Source organism: Peromyscus californicus, unplaced genomic scaffold, assembly GCF_007827085.1.
Source record: "Peromyscus californicus insignis strain IS unplaced genomic scaffold, ASM782708v3 Scaffold_1__1_contigs__length_55948999, whole genome shotgun sequence".
NCBI lineage: Eukaryota > Metazoa > Chordata > Mammalia > Rodentia > Cricetidae > Peromyscus > Peromyscus californicus.
The window spans coordinates 22322901-22339945 of record NW_026294492.1 but is presented as its reverse complement, the minus strand read 5'-3'; the positions used below and the strand labels follow the sequence as shown (position 1 = coordinate 22339945).

At 50.7% G+C, this 17045-nt stretch overlaps 1 protein-coding gene and 1 long non-coding RNA gene across 4 annotated transcripts in view; one reads left to right on the top strand and one right to left on the bottom strand.

The window, feature by feature from the left end:
• The window catches only part of Alk (ALK receptor tyrosine kinase), a 716558-nt gene that overhangs the window by 672800 nt on the left and 26713 nt on the right, over nucleotides 1-17045 (top strand). For 2 of the 3 annotated variants that reach the window (XM_052746220.1, XM_052746218.1), the window contains 10 exons: nucleotides 4708-4839; nucleotides 5515-5659; nucleotides 6267-6449; nucleotides 7677-7775; nucleotides 8649-8801; nucleotides 10274-10378; nucleotides 12086-12272; nucleotides 13785-13875; nucleotides 13977-14041; nucleotides 15589-15718. In XM_052746220.1, the coding sequence (XP_052602180.1) occupies nucleotides 4708-4839; nucleotides 5515-5659; nucleotides 6267-6449; nucleotides 7677-7775; nucleotides 8649-8801; nucleotides 10274-10378; nucleotides 12086-12272; nucleotides 13785-13875; nucleotides 13977-14041; nucleotides 15589-15718 (1290 nt within the window). Of the gene's footprint in view, nucleotides 1-4707; nucleotides 4840-5514; nucleotides 5660-6266; nucleotides 6450-7676; nucleotides 7776-8648; nucleotides 8802-10273; nucleotides 10379-12085; nucleotides 12273-13784; nucleotides 13876-13976; nucleotides 14042-15588; nucleotides 15719-17045 lie in introns of those variants that run through there. The other variant, XM_052746219.1, reaches the window with a different exon arrangement.
• Nucleotides 680-4655, bottom strand: LOC128115494 (uncharacterized). The gene is made up of 3 exons (XR_008220183.1): nucleotides 3825-4655; nucleotides 2838-2967; nucleotides 680-2231 (listed from the first exon to the last, which is right to left on the bottom strand). It is a non-coding gene; the product is annotated as an uncharacterized LOC128115494 (long non-coding RNA).

Here is a 17045-nt window from a genome sequence, read left to right as displayed (position 1 = left end):
TGGAGTTTTATAACCCCATGGGAGCCACAGTTGAAGCTTAGGTTTCATGATTGACTTGAAGCCAAAGGTCTGAATCCTACCTAAGTTCTGTGGATTTTCTCCACAGAAGTAGGAGAAGGAGCCTCCTCTGAGGGCTCTGGCTGACGCACTGTTGTATTTAATCATGTTTTCATGCATAGTGGGAAAAAAAATGAAAAGGCTTTACATTCACTCAAAAATCAGACATATGACCACATGTAGATGTACATAAAAGTGCCAAAACAGTGTTCTAAAGAAATACAGCTTCATTAGCTACACTTCTTGGGAGGAGACTGGATTGGGGGTACCTGGCAAACGATGTCTGAAATCATCACAGAAAGAATGTTCTCAGGTCTGGGATGTAGCTCCGTTGGTGGAGTGTTTGCCTAGCTTGCACGAGGTTTGTTGTTCTCCTGAGCATGGTGGAGTACACCTGTAATCCCAGCATCTGGGAGATGGAAGAAGAAGAAGAAGAAGAAGAAGAAGAAACAGAAATCCAAGGTCATATTTGGCTGCGAATGGTGTTCGAAGTCGGCCTGCGGTATAGGGACACAGGAACCCCTAACTCAAAAAAAAAAAAGCAAAAGAAAGAATGCCTTCATATATTATTTATGTGATTAAAACTAAAAAAATTGAAAGCATAGACTAGACTGAGCCAGAATGCTGGTAGCCCATTTCTCATCAGTTAATTTTATGTTCTGACAAACTACGGGCCAGAAACAGGAAGGGAAGAGAACACTCCTTTTTGACTCATGGTTTCAAAGGGTCTCAGTCCATCATCATGGAGAAGGCAGGGAGGACCTCATAGCAGCAAGTCTGGAAAGAGAAAGAGAGGCAAGAGCCAGGGACAAGTAAACCCTTCAAGGACCATCCCTAATGACCTGCTTCCCACCCCTGAAACACTCCACACCCTCCCAAAACAACATCAACTGGGAAACAAATATTCAGAATTTATAAGCCTGTGGGGGACGTTTCAGGATTAAACTTTACACTCCCATTTTATAAATGAGGAAGAAGGGGGAGAACCACAGAGGTGAAGGGACTTGCCCAATGTCACTCACAAAGTGGCCCAGAACTCTAGAGCATTTCGTCTGTCTACATCCTACACTTGTCTTGTTTCCAGGATCTTCTTCCCATTTCCACTTAGCTAGCCCATCGCTGGGCGAGCCTCTGTGGTCACAAAGACAGCCTGGCATTGTGTTTCTGACCCCACTGGGGTGTCTAGCTGTCAAAGCCCAACAGCAGGAGCTGAGATTGCCCAGAGCCGTCAAAAGTGACCCACAGAACAGGACAGTGAGGCTAACTAGATAGCAGCTATGGGAGCCTCAGACACCCCCAGTTATCTGGCTCTTGCCTTGGGGGTGTTAGCGGGGTGGCAAGACCCTGGCGGTGCTGGCTAGGCTAGCAGGAACTGAGGTGTCCCAGGAGGGCAGATTGTCCTGCTTGAGTCAGGCCAAAGCCTCCCCTGAAGCACAGCTTTGCTGGATCCCAGTGCCCGGCACAACACCACCTCCAAAAGTTGTCCCAGCAGCAGCCTGGGAGGAGCAGGGGCTACCAAGAAAGCAGTTCAGTGCCATAAAGAAACTCAGCTCCCAAGAGCCAAGGGATGGGCTGTGAGTTCAGGGGGCAGCAAGCGACAGCAGCTTAGTCTCCTGGTACCCCCCACTCCTCCAGGCGTTAACACAACACCAGAGGACAGAGCCTGGTGGGTACAACCTCGTGTCTGAGAAATGCCTCCAACTCCAACTTTTATTTAGGAACTATAATCAGGATTGTGCAGGCTGTTATAATATATTAAGTCATTAAATTGTAGGCTGCTGTAATTTTCACAGGAATTTATTGAGTGCTAATGTAATTCTTTCATCTAAGCAGAAAGATTGCATTGACTTCTGCAAGGGACGTTCACTTGATTGGATTGTAATCAGTTATGTCTTTTCACAGGACTATGTCCTTTTTATTTTTTTAATTCAATTGTAATCTACTTGTTCCTCTAGGTTGCTGCACTTTATCATTCTTATTAATCAACGTACTTGTTCTCAAACTTTGTGGATGCATAGGGAGCAAGCAGTTCCCAAGAGGGCAGGAGGAGGCCACCTCAGCCGTGGAGCAGGGGGCAGCGCCCTCTGCTGGTCGGGCCAGGCATGCCAGGCACACTTGGGCATGGGAAGAAAGCCATGGGTCCTCCTGGTTCCTCTACACTCTCCCCGTGGGTCCTTAGGAGAGAAAGAAAGGTCAAGAGGGACTCCAAGGACTGAACAGCTGCCGTAGTGAGTTCCAGGATAGCCTCAATTACAAGTGAGATTGCCAAAACAACAACAACGCAATAACAAAAAAAAAAAAAAAAACCACCACCAACAACAACAACAAAAAAAAAAAAACAGAGCAGATTTTGTGGCAAGGTCAGGAGTTCAAGGTCAAGCACACTGGCTATGGTAATCTAGTAGACAACGGGAGATGGCAGGTGGGTAACACTGATAGACCACTGGGATTTCGATGAGTGGTCCAGGGAGGAAGATAAAAACCAGCATAAAGCTCAGACGGACTAAGATTGCCTATGGTGTGATACAGATAGCAAAGAGGAACCAAGGATGAGCCCTGGGTCCCCAGCATTTAGAGATTAGAAGGAAAAAGAAGAGAGACTAACAAGGAGCCAGGGAGGTAGGAGGGACTTGGGGCAGGGGGAGTCCTAGGAATCAGGTGACGTGCACTGTCTCCCCCCCCCCCCCCCCCCCGCCCCCCGAGGCTGCTGCTAAGTCAGAGAGATGCTGGCTGAGAATGGATATGTCTTAGATGTCTTCTGCCCTGGGCAGAAGGACTACCTGGAGCAGGGACATGGAAGACAGGCCTTCCTCAGGCTCCACTCCTCATGTCCCGACACTGTATCCAAAGTCTCCAGAATCAGTTCTCTCAGAAAGAGGCATCCCCAGGATGTGGAGGTCACACTGCTGACTGCCAGAGGAGAGAAAGAGGGGCAGACAGGTCTGGAAGTGGGTCTTTTCGGCTCTGCTGGTTCACGATAGACAGCCCTTTCTTTTATAGATGGAGGCAAGTCCAGGACCCTGAGAGCCTCGTTAAAGTACTGCTCAACCAGCAGCCCCCCAGCCTTTCCCCCTCCCTCTGGACTCAGGACATGCCCCTTGCCACCCACTCCTGTCCCAGCAGTCTCCCTACAGCCCTGGGCATCGCTGCATAGACATGGGAGAAATGCTTAGCTCTACCCCAGCAGTCCAGAACTTTCCATGCACACTAAATCCACTCTAAGAAATGTCAAATTATTTCCATCATTAAATCCAAAATGCTATAAAACAAATTGCATCTCATCTGTTTATCTGGAAATTTCTCAAGTACTCACTGCCGGCACTCCTGAATACTTTAGCATAAGGAATGGCTCAAGATGGATTGCCGTGTCCACCGCCTGGTTATGCAGAGGCGTTTGATGAAAATTTGATGTTTTATTGGCTTTTATTCCATTAAGTGAAAGAAAAGTCATTTTCCTCTGAGGTCAGGCTGGTGTTTAGAGAATTCATCTGAGCTGCTGTGGCCAAGCCAGGTATGACTATTCTTCAGACAGTAGGCTCTGCCTCTCAGGATTCCAGGGTTTGTTTGTTTTTTTTTAAGTGTTACAGACATCCTGGCACAGTCCCAGCAACTCCCACATCCCATCAGGAGCCTGTGGGGCCCAGAAGTAAATCTAATGGAATCCTAACTCAACCACCTACCCATCCTTAACAAGTGTGGCACCCAGGGGTAGCGGCTCGCCGGCACATCACCATAGGGTGTGTGATGTCACTGTCCCCATCCCATACCTGAAGACCACTGAGTCACCCAGAGTGGTGATGGGTGTAGCTGTCAGATTCCAAGGTCCACTCCCTCTTCTCCGTGGCAGCCAGGGGACTCTACTCTCTACCTGGGGCTACGTGCTGGAGATTTCTAGAAAGAAGAAATGGGATGTTAGGCGACCAGAATGAGATGTCTAAGATGGAGAAATGACTTACAGAGATGAGCCGAAAATGAAAACTCCGCTGTTGGGTTTTGTTTACTTGTTCTGTATTTGTTTTGAATTCTCTGCATAGTGCTCCAGAACTGAAGAGAGAGAGAAAGCGTGCTCATTGACTCTCCACTCCCAAATCCAACTCTGATCACCATCAAGGCCCCTTTGTCGTGACCTGACTGCTCATCTAACGCCTATAGTCACCCAAATTTATATGCCCTCCAGCCTATCTCACAACCCGGGGTCTGGTCTTCGTCAGCAGTCACTGGATCCTAACCGGTCCCTCTGGACTGAGCTAGACTTTTCTAGGCAAGGGAGCCTAAAGCCTTTCTCCACACACCCACTTACCTCCTTCCCTGTGGGGTCATGCTACTCTCTGCTCTTGGAATGACCCGAATTGTCCTTCTCTGTGCTGAAACCCTCCTCCCTATACTCCAGAGCCCAACTAGGAGCCACCTCCTGCAGAGAGTCCTCTAACTGAAATCCATCCCCTCACTTCTCATAACATCTGTCTCCAAGCTGGCCTTGGGGCCCTTTCCAAACACTGCTCAAAGTGATCATTGCGAGTATTTATTTTCATCTCCCCAATTCAATCACAGGCTATTTGACACGTGATCAGAGCCTACCTTAAGCATACAAGATACAAGGTCCCTGACCTGGGCACAAACCCAATGAGGTGGTTTGTTTCGTTTGTACAGGCGAACCAACTAATCCAGAAAGTCTGTGTCGGCGAGAACAGCGTGATAGAAGAAGAGATTCGAGTGAACAGAAGCGTACATGAGTGGGCAGGAGGAGGAGGAGGTGGGGGTGGAGCCACCTACGTGTTTAAGGTGAGGTCTTCCCCGAAAGATAAAGCACTGGCTTCTGCCCGCCATGGTGTTTTAGCCCCAGAACAAATCTAGATAGAAACCCCTGGGGTGTTCTATGTCAAGTAAACAACGAGAAACCATGGCCCAGAGGGAGTTCGGGTTTGTCTACCCAAGAAAGGGTATCCCGGAACACCACACTCAGCCTTTGCCTTCAGGGCTCCTTGTCCACCCGGGCCAGGCTGGCTTTTCGGACATTGTGAAAGCCAGGCTACAGACGGGAAGCAGAGTTTCTTGCTGGGTGCTCCCCTTGGAGACGGTGATGCTAAGGGCTTATTCTTGAACTTGTGGGAGGTCCAAGAGGTGACAGAGTACAGAAAGATAAAGCAAGACCTGCCTCTAATCACCAGCAACAAGACCTCCAAGGAGCTTCAGGGAAGGGGTCCATTCCAGCTCATTTGTGACCTAAGAGGTGGGTACCCTAGTTAGGCTTGCATCACGGACTGAACCCCAACTGATACAGAAACTCAGAGGGGGGTTACTAGAACATCAATTTGGGGCCCTCAAACCCCCACAGGTGGAGAAGTCACCCCACCGCCCTGCAAGTTGTGAAATTGAAACATTTAAACTGGGGCATAGGGTCTCCCTAACGGATGCCTAGCTCAGTCTCTCCATCTCTGAATGTCTTCCCCTGGGCAGATGAAAGACGGAGTGCCAGTGCCCCTGATCATTGCAGCCGGTGGTGGCGGCAGGGCCTATGGGGCCAAGACAGACACGTTCCACCCAGAGAGACTGGAGAATAACTCCTCAGTTCTAGGGCTGAATGGCAATTCCGGAGCCGCAGGTAAAGCCCCACCCTCTCCCAGAAATCTCCCAGGGACCCTGAAGGCACTGAGTGATGGGAGCTGTTCCCATTGATGCGGATATCAAGGAAAAGGGGGCAGGCATCCCCCTGCTGCCTCTGAAGCTATCTTGCTGGCTTGAGGCTTGCTGATTAACCCTATGAAGGCCCAGGGCCCCAACCCCGCAGGTGCCCAGCCGTTGGCCACAGAGACAATGGGCCGGGCCGCAGGTCTCCTTCAGATAGAAACAGTTAGTGAAAGCCCACCTTCAGGTGGTGGCAGCCATACAGTAGGAAGTTCCGCCATCATTCTGCCTGTCCCTAGTGCTCCCCAAATACCTATTGGAGTACACTGCCTACTGCTGACCTAGAGGGGCCTGTCAGGAAGCAGGGCACCGGGCTCAACAACTGTATAGGCACATGGTGTGGCCTAAGAGGTGTCCCGAGTGCCAATGGCATGCTACTCCTCGCTTCCACCATGAACAGGGCCCTGGAACAAGATAAATAGGCGTGCCCTCCCCGCCCCACCCACATCCCCGGCCAGGGCCCACCACATCCTCTTTCCAACTTCTCCAGCTCCTCAAGAGAAGCGTCTCCTTTCTTCCCGCAGGTGGTGGAGGCGGCTGGAATGATAACACTTCCTTGCTCTGGGCCGGAAAGTCTTTGCTGGAGGGTGCCGCTGGAGGACATTCCTGCCCCCAGGCCATGAAGAAGTGGGGGTGGGAGACAAGAGGGGGTTTCGGAGGGGGTGGAGGGGGGTGCTCCTCAGGTGGAGGAGGCGGAGGATATATAGGTAAAGATGATTCGTGTTCTAGGTGTCACACTTCCCCCTCTTAGTCCTAGGCTCCTCCCTCCCCATCACCTCCCCGCCCCTGCCCCCGCCCCCGCCCCCGCCCCAGTGTGGACTGTGATGTGACTGCATGCTCCTCCCCTCCCCTCTGCCTGGCTTGGGCCCGCCAGAGGCGGGGTGTTGGCTTCCGAGCCAGCATCCCGCCTCCAGGCTTGTGTAGCAAACAGCATCAAGATCCTATGTGATCCTCCCCGATCCCGCGCCCCTTCAAAGCTGAACGTAAAAAGTGTTTTTCTTTCCAGATGGTGGCATAAGCCACCACAAGGACCAGGCAGCCCTGAAGACCAGACTCTTCTAGCCCCTACAGCTCCTTTTGGGGGCCTGGCCAAGCCAGCGTAGAAGAGACTGATCTGCCGTTTCTTGGGCTCCTGGCTTTCCGTTTTCTGCCCTGCCCCTTTAGCTGCTAGAGAGCAGCACTGTCCCTGGCGGGTGGGAACTACTCCCAGAAGCCACCTCAACCAGTCCTGCAGCAAACAGCCTACTGCTGTTGACCGCCCCCCCCCCCCCTTTCTTGGGAAGAGTTTGCATCTAAGAGACTGGCAGATGATACCCCCACCCTCCCCCAGATTAGGACACACTGCATGCCAGCATTGTGATGTTCGTTATCTGTGTTTCGCTTTGTCGCTGTGTGGAAAATGCTTGTGCTAACCACACAAGCTTCCTTTTCAAGCTTTGGGTGGATGGGAGGACCACGGGGCGGGGGGAGGGGAGCCCCAAGATCACCCAGCCCCAGATAAAAGGAGGGACAGGAGTCTGAAGGCACAGTGATTCATCTCCCCCAGGCCCCATCGTGATCCCCAAGTGTCCAGAGAGTAACTCCTCCAAGCCACCAGGATGCACCCTTAGCCTAAAGAGACTAGAACCTTCTAGACTCTTGCTCACTTAAGCTATTTAGTACTGGGGTCTCAGCAGTGTGGTAGAGATTCCCCTGGATGGTCTGGCCCCAACCTGGAGGGGAAATTGACCCATACACCCAGCACCTGCAGAGCTAAACCAAAGTACATCCTCTGTGCCTGGAACCTCCTTTCCCTCTCCATCTCCCTATCCCATAGCCGCCCACCCCCCAGTGACCCATAGCCTTGGCCAAAACTGCATGCCTGTTGATGTGCATGTGTGTTGAGTCTTGGGCACCCACCTTTTGGGGTTCAACGCTTCTCTGGTTTACCACAGGGGGCAACGCAGCATCAAACAATGACCCCGAAATGGATGGGGAAGATGGGGTTTCCTTCATCAGTCCATTGGGTATCCTGTACACCCCGGCCTTAAAAGGTACCCCCTCTACCAGGTGATAATACAGACTTAAGCCCCTTCTTCCACCCAAGCCCAAACCTGGACTTTATTGACATGGGGTCAGGACACCAAGGCGTGGCTATGGGCCACTTTATGACACAAGTCTTCCTATAGCTCATCTCATCATATTTTGTGGAAGTTGGGGTGCGCGATGGTCTGTAGCTGAAGTTTTCTCTGGTCCTACCCAGTCTCACAGACCCCACAACCACTTAGACCCAAGTGAACACACAGAGGCTTATATTAATTATGAACTGTATGGCCTATTGGCTCAGGCTTCTCGCTAGCTAGATCTTACATCTTAAATTAACCCATTTCTATAAATCTATACTTTGCCACGTGGCTTACCGGTATCTTTACATCTTGCTTCTCATGGCGGCAGCTGGCAGCGTCTCCTGACTCAGCCTTCCACCTCCCAGAATTCTCCTTGTCTGCTTATCCCACCTATACTTCCTGCCTAGCTGCTGGCCAATCAGCATTTTATTTATCAACCAATCAGAGCAACATATTTTCACAGCATACAGAAAGACATTCCCATCAATGGACCACCAGGCAGGCAGGTCCTAGCAAATGATACAAGGGCAGCTAGAACATCTGTACCAGCATCAGGATCCTGACTACAGCTCTCTCACTTACACCCAAACACACATCCTCACTCTCAGCTCTGCTCACTAGGGGCCCAAAGATGCTTCCCCAAACAGAGATGTGTTTGAAGCGACAGAGGGACCTGGGACAGGGATCATAGGAAGCCACTGCAAGCAACCAGAAATAAAGTTCAAAGTCGGGACCTAAGGGTACAGGGCGATCGACCTTCATGTTCATCCTGAGACTGACCCCCCCCCCTCTTGTCACCAGTGATGGAGGGCCATGGGGAAGTGAATATCAAGCATTATCTAAACTGCAGTCACTGTGAGGTAGACGAGTGCCACATGGACCCCGAGAACCACAAAGTCATCTGCTTCTGTGAACATGGGACGGTGCTGGCTGACGATGGTGTCTCCTGCATTGGTAAGGGGCAGCGATGGAAAAGGGGAACAGGGCTGAAGCTTGAGCCGACGGAACAAGCCCAGCTCTTTTCATAATGTCCCGTCCCTCTCTTGCTCATGTTCTGGCAACTGAGCAAAGAGACCTTGTACAAAAGGTGGGTCATCACACCAGAAGGGGGTCTCAGAATCGCCTATGCCCTTCCCTCAGCCAGGGAACAAAACCTCGGGCATCTTCACCAAGGGGTCAGACATCGCATCTCCTCTCAAGTACCCAGCAGCAGGGACCATAGCTCTCCTAAGACACCCTGTGTCATGGAGTTTCAGAGCCAGGCTGTGTGCCTTTGAGCTTCCTGTAGATGGTTCATGATTGGACACAGCCTTTAGCACACACATTCACTAAGGATGCTCTGTCTTTGACTCTTCTCCAGATGCAATAGCTATTTGTTGTGATCACACAGAGCCCTAAGCCTGCTTCCCATGCTAGAGTCCCTCTTCTACACATGCTCCAAGTCTCCCTTGAGACACGTAGTGTCCAAGCCAGGCCTGGGAGCACAGGGCTATCATCCCAGCGGAGATAGAAGAATGGAAAGTTCAAGGCCTGTCTGGGCTACAGAGGGAGTTCAAGGCTAACCTGAGTAACTTAATCAAATCCTGTCTCAAAACTGCACAAAGGTCTGGGGGTGTAGCGCGGTGGTAGGGTGCTTGCCTAGGTATGCACTAGACCCTGAGTTCCAATCCAAAGGGAGATGGTGGGTGGAGGAAGGAAAGAAAAGGAAAGAGAAAAATAAGAAAGAAACAAAGACTGGAGAGGAAAAGGGAAAGGATAGGGAAGAGGGGGGAGAGGAAGAAGGAAGGGGGAGGAGGGAGGGAAGGGGTAGAGATAGGAGCGGGGAGAGAGAGGAGGGGAGGGAAGGGGTAGAGATAGGAGCAGGGAGGGGAGAGGAGGGGAGGGAAGGGGTAGAGATAGGAGCAGGGAGGGGAGAGGGAAGAAGTTGGGAGGGGAGGGGAGGGGAGAGAAGGGGTAGTTTTGTGAACCAGAATATAGCCTGTCTAGGATGGGGCTCACAGGACCTTCCCCTGCTCCGGGACCATAAGAAGTAGTTCCAGCTCTGAGGGTGTCACCAAGGGACTCTACCGCTGGGTCCTACTGAGTGTGGAGTCCCCTAAGGTCCCCAAGTCTCTTCCATGCCCACTTCTGTTCCTCCTCCTGTCCCCATCCCATCCTTGTGCAGCTGATGTTTGGGACCAACGCCCAAGATTGATATTCATCCCTGTTGAATTTTCCCTCTACCCCAAAGCTACTTCTGGGAGCCTGTGACACCAGGATGAGCCTGCTTAGGGCCCATGGTCCCCTGAAAAGGGAGGTGTGACAAGATCTCCAGAGACGGGAAACAGCAGGTGGCTTTTCCAGCTGGGGAGGGTATTTCTGACTTGGGAGCTGCTCAGAGGAGAATCAGCATGGTGGTCAGTGCCCCATCGGGACCTGTCTTCCAGTGTCGGCCACCCCGGAACCCCACCTGCCGCTCTCACTGATCCTCTCCGTCGTGACCTCTGCCCTGGTGGCCGCCCTTGTCCTGGCATTCTCCGGCATCATGATTGGTGAGTGAGCCAGAGCCCAGGCAGGGGCTTCTAAACCAGGACCTGCAAAGAATAGGGTCAGGGTCTCAGGATGTACAGTGGCCACCAAGGCATCACCCTGCCCTGCTGGGTCCCTGCTGGGTGAACTACTAGGCCAAGTGAGAACAGAAACATCAACCCTCTACCCACCAGAGAACCTGCAGTTTCAGGGAGGAGCCTCCGATGCTGACCTTTGACCCTGCGTGGCCTCCTGGCTACTCACATGACGGGCACCCTTCAGTGGCCAACATGATAGAGAAAGCCCTTCCTGCACCCCCACCTTCACTGGGGGCTCTTCTGTGCTTGAGGGAGCCTTGGTCGTGGCTGGGGCCCCTCCCCTGTGTAAACAGCTCAAGCTGTACTAGCCAGCCAGGTCCTCCCACTCAACCAGAGAATGAAAGTTGGTTTCTGAGCCTTTTCCAACCAACCAAGGTAAGCTGATCTCAGGTCACAGAGGCTCAAGAGAGACCACCTGGCTATCAGATGCCCTGACACATGGGCAGGGACATGAAGCCAGGCAGAGGGAATTGTCCCAGAAGCATGCAGGCAGACTCATTCAGAGGAGACCTGAGATAATTCTGATGGCCAGCTTGGGTCCCAAAATGCCCCCCCAAGAACCTCGCTAAAGCATCCTTCCACTGTGTGGCCTCCAGCCTGCCCCTAACCTTCCCTGTATCCTTCCTTCCTGTCTAGTGGACAACAGTCATCTCCCTAATAAAATCCCGGCACGTCCACCCGTGAGGGTTAGTTTTAATTTTCAACTTGACACAGTCCAGAATTACCTGAGAAGACCATCTCAATAGCAGGTTGACCCGCAGACATGTCTGTGAGGGGTTTTCCTAATTGGGTTAATGGACGTGAGATGACCCAGCCTAAAGGTGGGCAGCGCTGTTCCCTCCAGGTTTGGGTTACTGGACCTGTATTTAAAGAGAGCGAGCTCAAGATGAGTGCAGGCATACACGCATTCCTTCTCTGACCTTGACTGTGGATATGACCAAACCACTTCAGGTTCCTGCTACCTTGACCTCCCCACAAAGATGGACTGTACCCTGGAACTGTGAGCTAAATAAAATAGACCCCGTCTCCCCCACATTGCTTCAACAGAAACAAAACACCGCCCCCGTTTCTCTTCCAGTTAGGTGGTTTTAAGCTTCATGCTTGCTTTCCACGATGGAGGAATACTCTGATGTGCATCATTGCTTTGTTAGCATTGCTAACGGTGATAGGGAAGTGTAAAGTTTAAGGTCTGGAGGAGGTGGCCTCTGCTGGGCTCGACCTGAAGGTCACCTGGTCCAGGCCCTGTAGCTAGAGTTTTTCTCTCCGGGCCCGCCAAGCCCCAGCAGTCCCGTAGCCCGCTTATAAAATAAACATACAGATGCTTATATTATTTAAACTGCTCGGCCATTAGCTCAGGCCTACCATTGTCTAGCTCTTACTCTTACACTCAGCCCATTTCTGTTCATCTATATGTCGCCATGTGTTCCGTGGCTTTACCTGCTGCCTTTACATGATGCTCCCTGGATGGCAGGCTGGCATCTCCTCCTCTCCGCCTTCCTGTTCTCTCAATTCTCCTCTCTGCTAGTCCCGCCTATACTTCCTGCCTGGTTACTGGCCAATCAGTGTTTCATGTATCCATCAATCATCCACAGCAAGGCCCCCTCACAACAGACACCCCCCTTCTGTCGACAGTGTACCGCCGGAAGCACCAGGAGTTGCAAGCTATGCAAATGGAGCTGCAGAGCCCTGAGTATAAGCTGAGCAAGCTACGGACCTCGACCATCATGACCGACTACAACCCCAACTACTGCTTTGCTGGCAAGACCTCATCCATCAGCGACCTGAAGGAAGTGCCACGGAAAAACATCACCCTTATCCGGTGAGCATCCTGCCACTGTCCCAGGGCTGGACTTGTCTCTCTGTACCAGAGACGACTCTAGCCACAAGGAGCATGAACAGCCATCCTTGGCTTATACCCCCAGCCTCTCAGGAAGACAAGGCTCATGGGGATGTTTGCTTATTTCCACACCCTGTGTGTCCGTGCAGTTTATGCAATGAGAAGGATAAATTGGGGAGAAGAACAAAAGTTCTCAAAACCCATCATGTCCCCTCTCCCGAGGATTCCTGCCCACCCACCCCCACTCTCTGAGTGTCCAAAACACCTGTCATTCCCTCTACCATTCACTACAATGCTCCACAACAGGAATCTGTCAATCATCTGTCCCTATCCCCAGGAGCATCGCCCTCTTCCAGACAAGAGTCATCTCTTGCTTTTATCCCTGGCAGATACCAGAGACTCACTAAATACTCATTGAATGAATAAACATTTGACCATCTTCATGAATCCCTGGTTAGAACTGTATTTGATCTGTTTTCCGTTTGCCATGACACAGTACCACAGGTTAGGTGCATTAGAAAAGAGGCTTGTTCAGGCTCAGAGTTAGGATCCGAGATCTGTAACTATATCTGGTGATGATCTTCATGCCGGCAAAGACAGAGCTGGGTTTATGAAGCCACCAAGATCTGACCAAGGGAGGCTCCACCCTAATGACCCTGTCTGTCTAAATCACTTCCCATCACAACACTAATCTGCCACATTCTTAACACCTCACAGTCAGGACTGCTTTTTAGCCTGTGAACCACCTCCAAATCTTAGTAGACCTGTTCTCACCAGAGTTCAGATAGAGTAATGGAGGCCTCGCTCACAGAAGGAAAAAAATGAGTTTTCTTTCTCTAACAGAGTCTCAGTGGCTGTCAAACCACACTTCAGGGCAGGCCCCCTGCCCAGCAGTAGATGTCCAACACAAAATGAACTCAGTGGTATTTTGGGAGGTTGTTTTTGGCTTGTTTGTTTGCAATGCTTTTAAAAAAAAAAAAAACCCTTATAGGTCTTTTGCTTATATATTATGGTTTCTGATTTTGTGTTTTTAGGGAATTTCTCTGAGTCTATGTGCGTTTCTGATGCTTTTTCTTTGGCTCTTTTTTTCTGTTTGTTTGTTTTGTCCTAATTCTAGTTCATTGGTTTTCTTTTCTTTTTCTTTCTTTTTTTTTTTTTAAGATGCCTGTTTGTTTGTTTTTTTAATGACAGTGAGAAAGAAAAGATGTGTATTGGGTGGGGTGGGGAGGTGACAAGGACCTGGGAAGAGCTGGGGGGGCAGGACCATCATCAGAATACATTGTATGAACAACTATCCATTTTCAATTAAAAGAAAAAACAAGTAAATAAATAAATGGAGGCCCAGGGTGACAGGGCAAAGCCAAGCCGAAGGTGTAACTCCTGAGTGTGTCCGCCTTGCCTCTTGTCTGTGTGCACTGAATGGGACACTTACCTAAAGGACCCCAGCTGCCCGTGGCTCACTTAACTATGACTTATCTTGTCTTCTCGGTACAGGGGCCTAGGCCATGGCGCATTTGGGGAGGTGTATGAAGGCCAGGTATCTGGAATGCCCAATGACCCAAGCCCTCTACAAGTGGCTGTAAAGGTGAGGGGTGGCTCCACCTTTCGCCCAGCCTTAGCCTGAGGTCCCGGTAGGCTACAACCCACAGCTCATGGCCACCTTCTCCCTCCCGCCCTCCCTTCCAGACACTGCCGGAAGTGTGCTCAGAACAAGATGAGCTGGATTTCCTCATGGAAGCTCTGATCATCAGGTAAAGTCTCGGAGATCCCAGCCTCTCTCCCCACCCCTCAAGGCATATGAAGATCTTTTTAATTGATAGGTGTCTCCCCGGGAAAAGGGGTATGTTGGTCCCAGCATGCCCCATCACCACCACCCAACAAGCAGAAAGATCCCCAGAGTGGAACAACCCCAGTGATTAAGCCACTCAGATAATTTCTGAGATAATCATTGATAGCACTCTGCCTACAACCAGCAACCCAGTGTCAAACATTGATTCTTGTTCCTCACTTAAGAAAGCATGCTCCTTTCTAACATTAGATGATACCTCCCACCCCTTCCCCCTAAAGTGACTCTTCCATAACTGAGGTCCTTCGCCCATCCCAGCACATAGGTTTGGTATAAAGGAAGGGAATCCATGACATGATGAAAGATAGCAGACCACCATACCTCACATCTACAGTGTCAGACCTGGCTTCCCCCAGAACCCGGCGGGCCAGGCCTAGATCGAAACTCAGGGCAGCTACTCTTGACATCAGGTCTCCCGAGGGAGGAGGCAGACAGTCGCCCTTAAGACCTGACGGAGGCTCACAGCCACCTGTGGCACTCTGCTGCCTCCAGACATCCTGACCTAGACACGTGGCCCAGGGTGGTCCAGGCTGAAGTAGCAAGAGAATACAGCCAAAGCTGTGTGAGTGATACGTCCGTGGGCTCTGGAACACCAGGAAGCTACACAGCCAGGATAGCACTTTGCTTTAAAAACAGTATTTACTTTCTGGCTTTATATGTAATGGGAGAGTATTAAATAAAACCTTAAAAAGTGTAAAATTACATAGGAGAACTTAATTATGGAATATTCCTACTAGGTAATAACAAATGGTTATATTTCAGCCTATAATCGCCAGTCTCTCAACTCACTGTGTGTGGGGTGTGTGTGTGTGTGTACACGTGTGTACATACATGTATATGTGTTCTACATATCCTAAAATGACAAGATGACCGAAATCTCAGGACCTCATGTCCCAATCAGTCCCTGCCTATGTGGCATCCACAGGAGACTGCAGAGATCAGTAGGGCTATTTCTTTTCTTCTCTTTCACAGACTATCTGTCACCCGGCAGGTCACATACTGTCCCTTTCAGACACCAACCAGCCCTTCAACTTCTACCTGAGACCTTTCTTATAGAACTCAAGTATGAATTCATTCAGCAATGCCCACACACACAAACACAAATACATATACATATACATGTACGTACACACGTGTACACACACACACACACACACACACACACACACACACGTGCGTGCATTCACGCATACATACACTTTGTCACTTCAAGATCCCCCAACTCCAATAGAATTCTTTCCTGCTAATCCACCTCCCACCAGGCCTGCCCCATCTGCACAACTCCCCAGGAAGGCTTACCTCAGGCTCAGCCAGGGACCCCTGCCGCCCGCCCGGGACATACAGAATGCAGCTTCACAGCGTGTCTGCTGAAACTATGGCTCGGGTGTCCTGCTTCTCCTAATGGTCCCAGACCCAGCTCTGTTAAATTTGGTTATGCCCTCTGCCCCGCAGCAAATTCAACCACCAGAACATTGTTCGCTGCATCGGGGTGAGTCTGCAAGCCCTGCCCCGCTTCATCCTGCTGGAGCTCATGGCCGGTGGAGACCTCAAGTCCTTCCTCAGGGAGACACGCCCTCGCCCGGTGAGTGAGTGAGTGAGAACTAGCCTTCCCTTCAGTGCTGGCTGTAAAAGATCAAGGGTGAGGAGGGGAGCAGGAGTGGGTTGTCTAGGAAGATGCATGCTTGATGGGATCGTAGGCGTCAGCACTATGGTTCCGGGATGAAGGGCATGGGCAGGACTGGATGGACAGAAAAAGAGCACTAGGTTTAAGGAACCTGTGCAAGACTTACACAGTTGATTCAATAGCCTGACTGCTTTCCACGCCTGATGACTCTGGATCAGAGGGGGCTTGCATACCAACCCTGTCACTAACTCGCTTTCCGTCCCCTGATTCCGAACCCACTGATCTCTTCTCTCAAGCAGATGTAATAATAATACACAGCATCCTGACTTGGTAGTTTTCTGTAAAATAATAAATTAATAGTAATAATAATAATAACGTGCTGGAATATTTATGAGGGTAGCGTATGTGCCTGTGGTGTCTTGGATGAGGGACAGAACTTGTGACGAACTCTAAGGTGGACCCGTGAAACCCAGCCTCCAGCCCCTGCACCGCCGTCAGGCACCACGTGACCCAGAGCAGCCCACCTCCTTTGACCTTAACATCTGTGCAGGTGGAACCTGAGGCTCGGAGTGGAGCATCCTAGAAATTACTTGAAAGGACAAAACACTGCCTCTCCAGCCACCAAGAGTTTAGTACCTTTCCCTGAAGGGCCTTCGGGAGGCCCACAGTCACTAGGAACTGGAGCAGAGCAGGCCTGGGTAAGGACCCAGGGTAAGAACCGTTTCTCAAGGAATCTCCACAAAGACTAGCTCAAAAAGAGCAGTGGCCACCAGCCCTGCCAGAGAAAAGCAGAGTAAGCCTGACACACTAGTGACAGAACGTCAAGAACTGACCACACTGTTCACGGGGACTAGAAGAGGCAGCAGGACCCCTGGGATGTCGGCTCCAATCTCCATCTCCAGCTAGGTTCAGTAGCCCCCGCAATGCCCTGGGTTCAATCCCCATGTTGCATAAACCAAGGGTAGTGGAACATAGTTGGGAAATAAAAGGACAATCAGGAGGTCATGACCATCCTCAGCTACATAATGAGTTTGAAGCTAGCCTGGGATAAATGAGCCCCTATTTCAAAGAGAAATAAGAAAAGTAAAATAGCCTCATTTTGGGATCCTACACATATGGACACCTAAAAGGTCCCATGGTCCCCCCTTGAAAAAGAATAGCAGGATGCTGGGAGACAGTGGGGAAAGATTAACCCCTCTCATGAACTAAATTCACATCAGCATCATTGTCCTCTGAGCTTTCACACATAACAACACTACCCTATGAAGTCAATAGTGCAGATCTC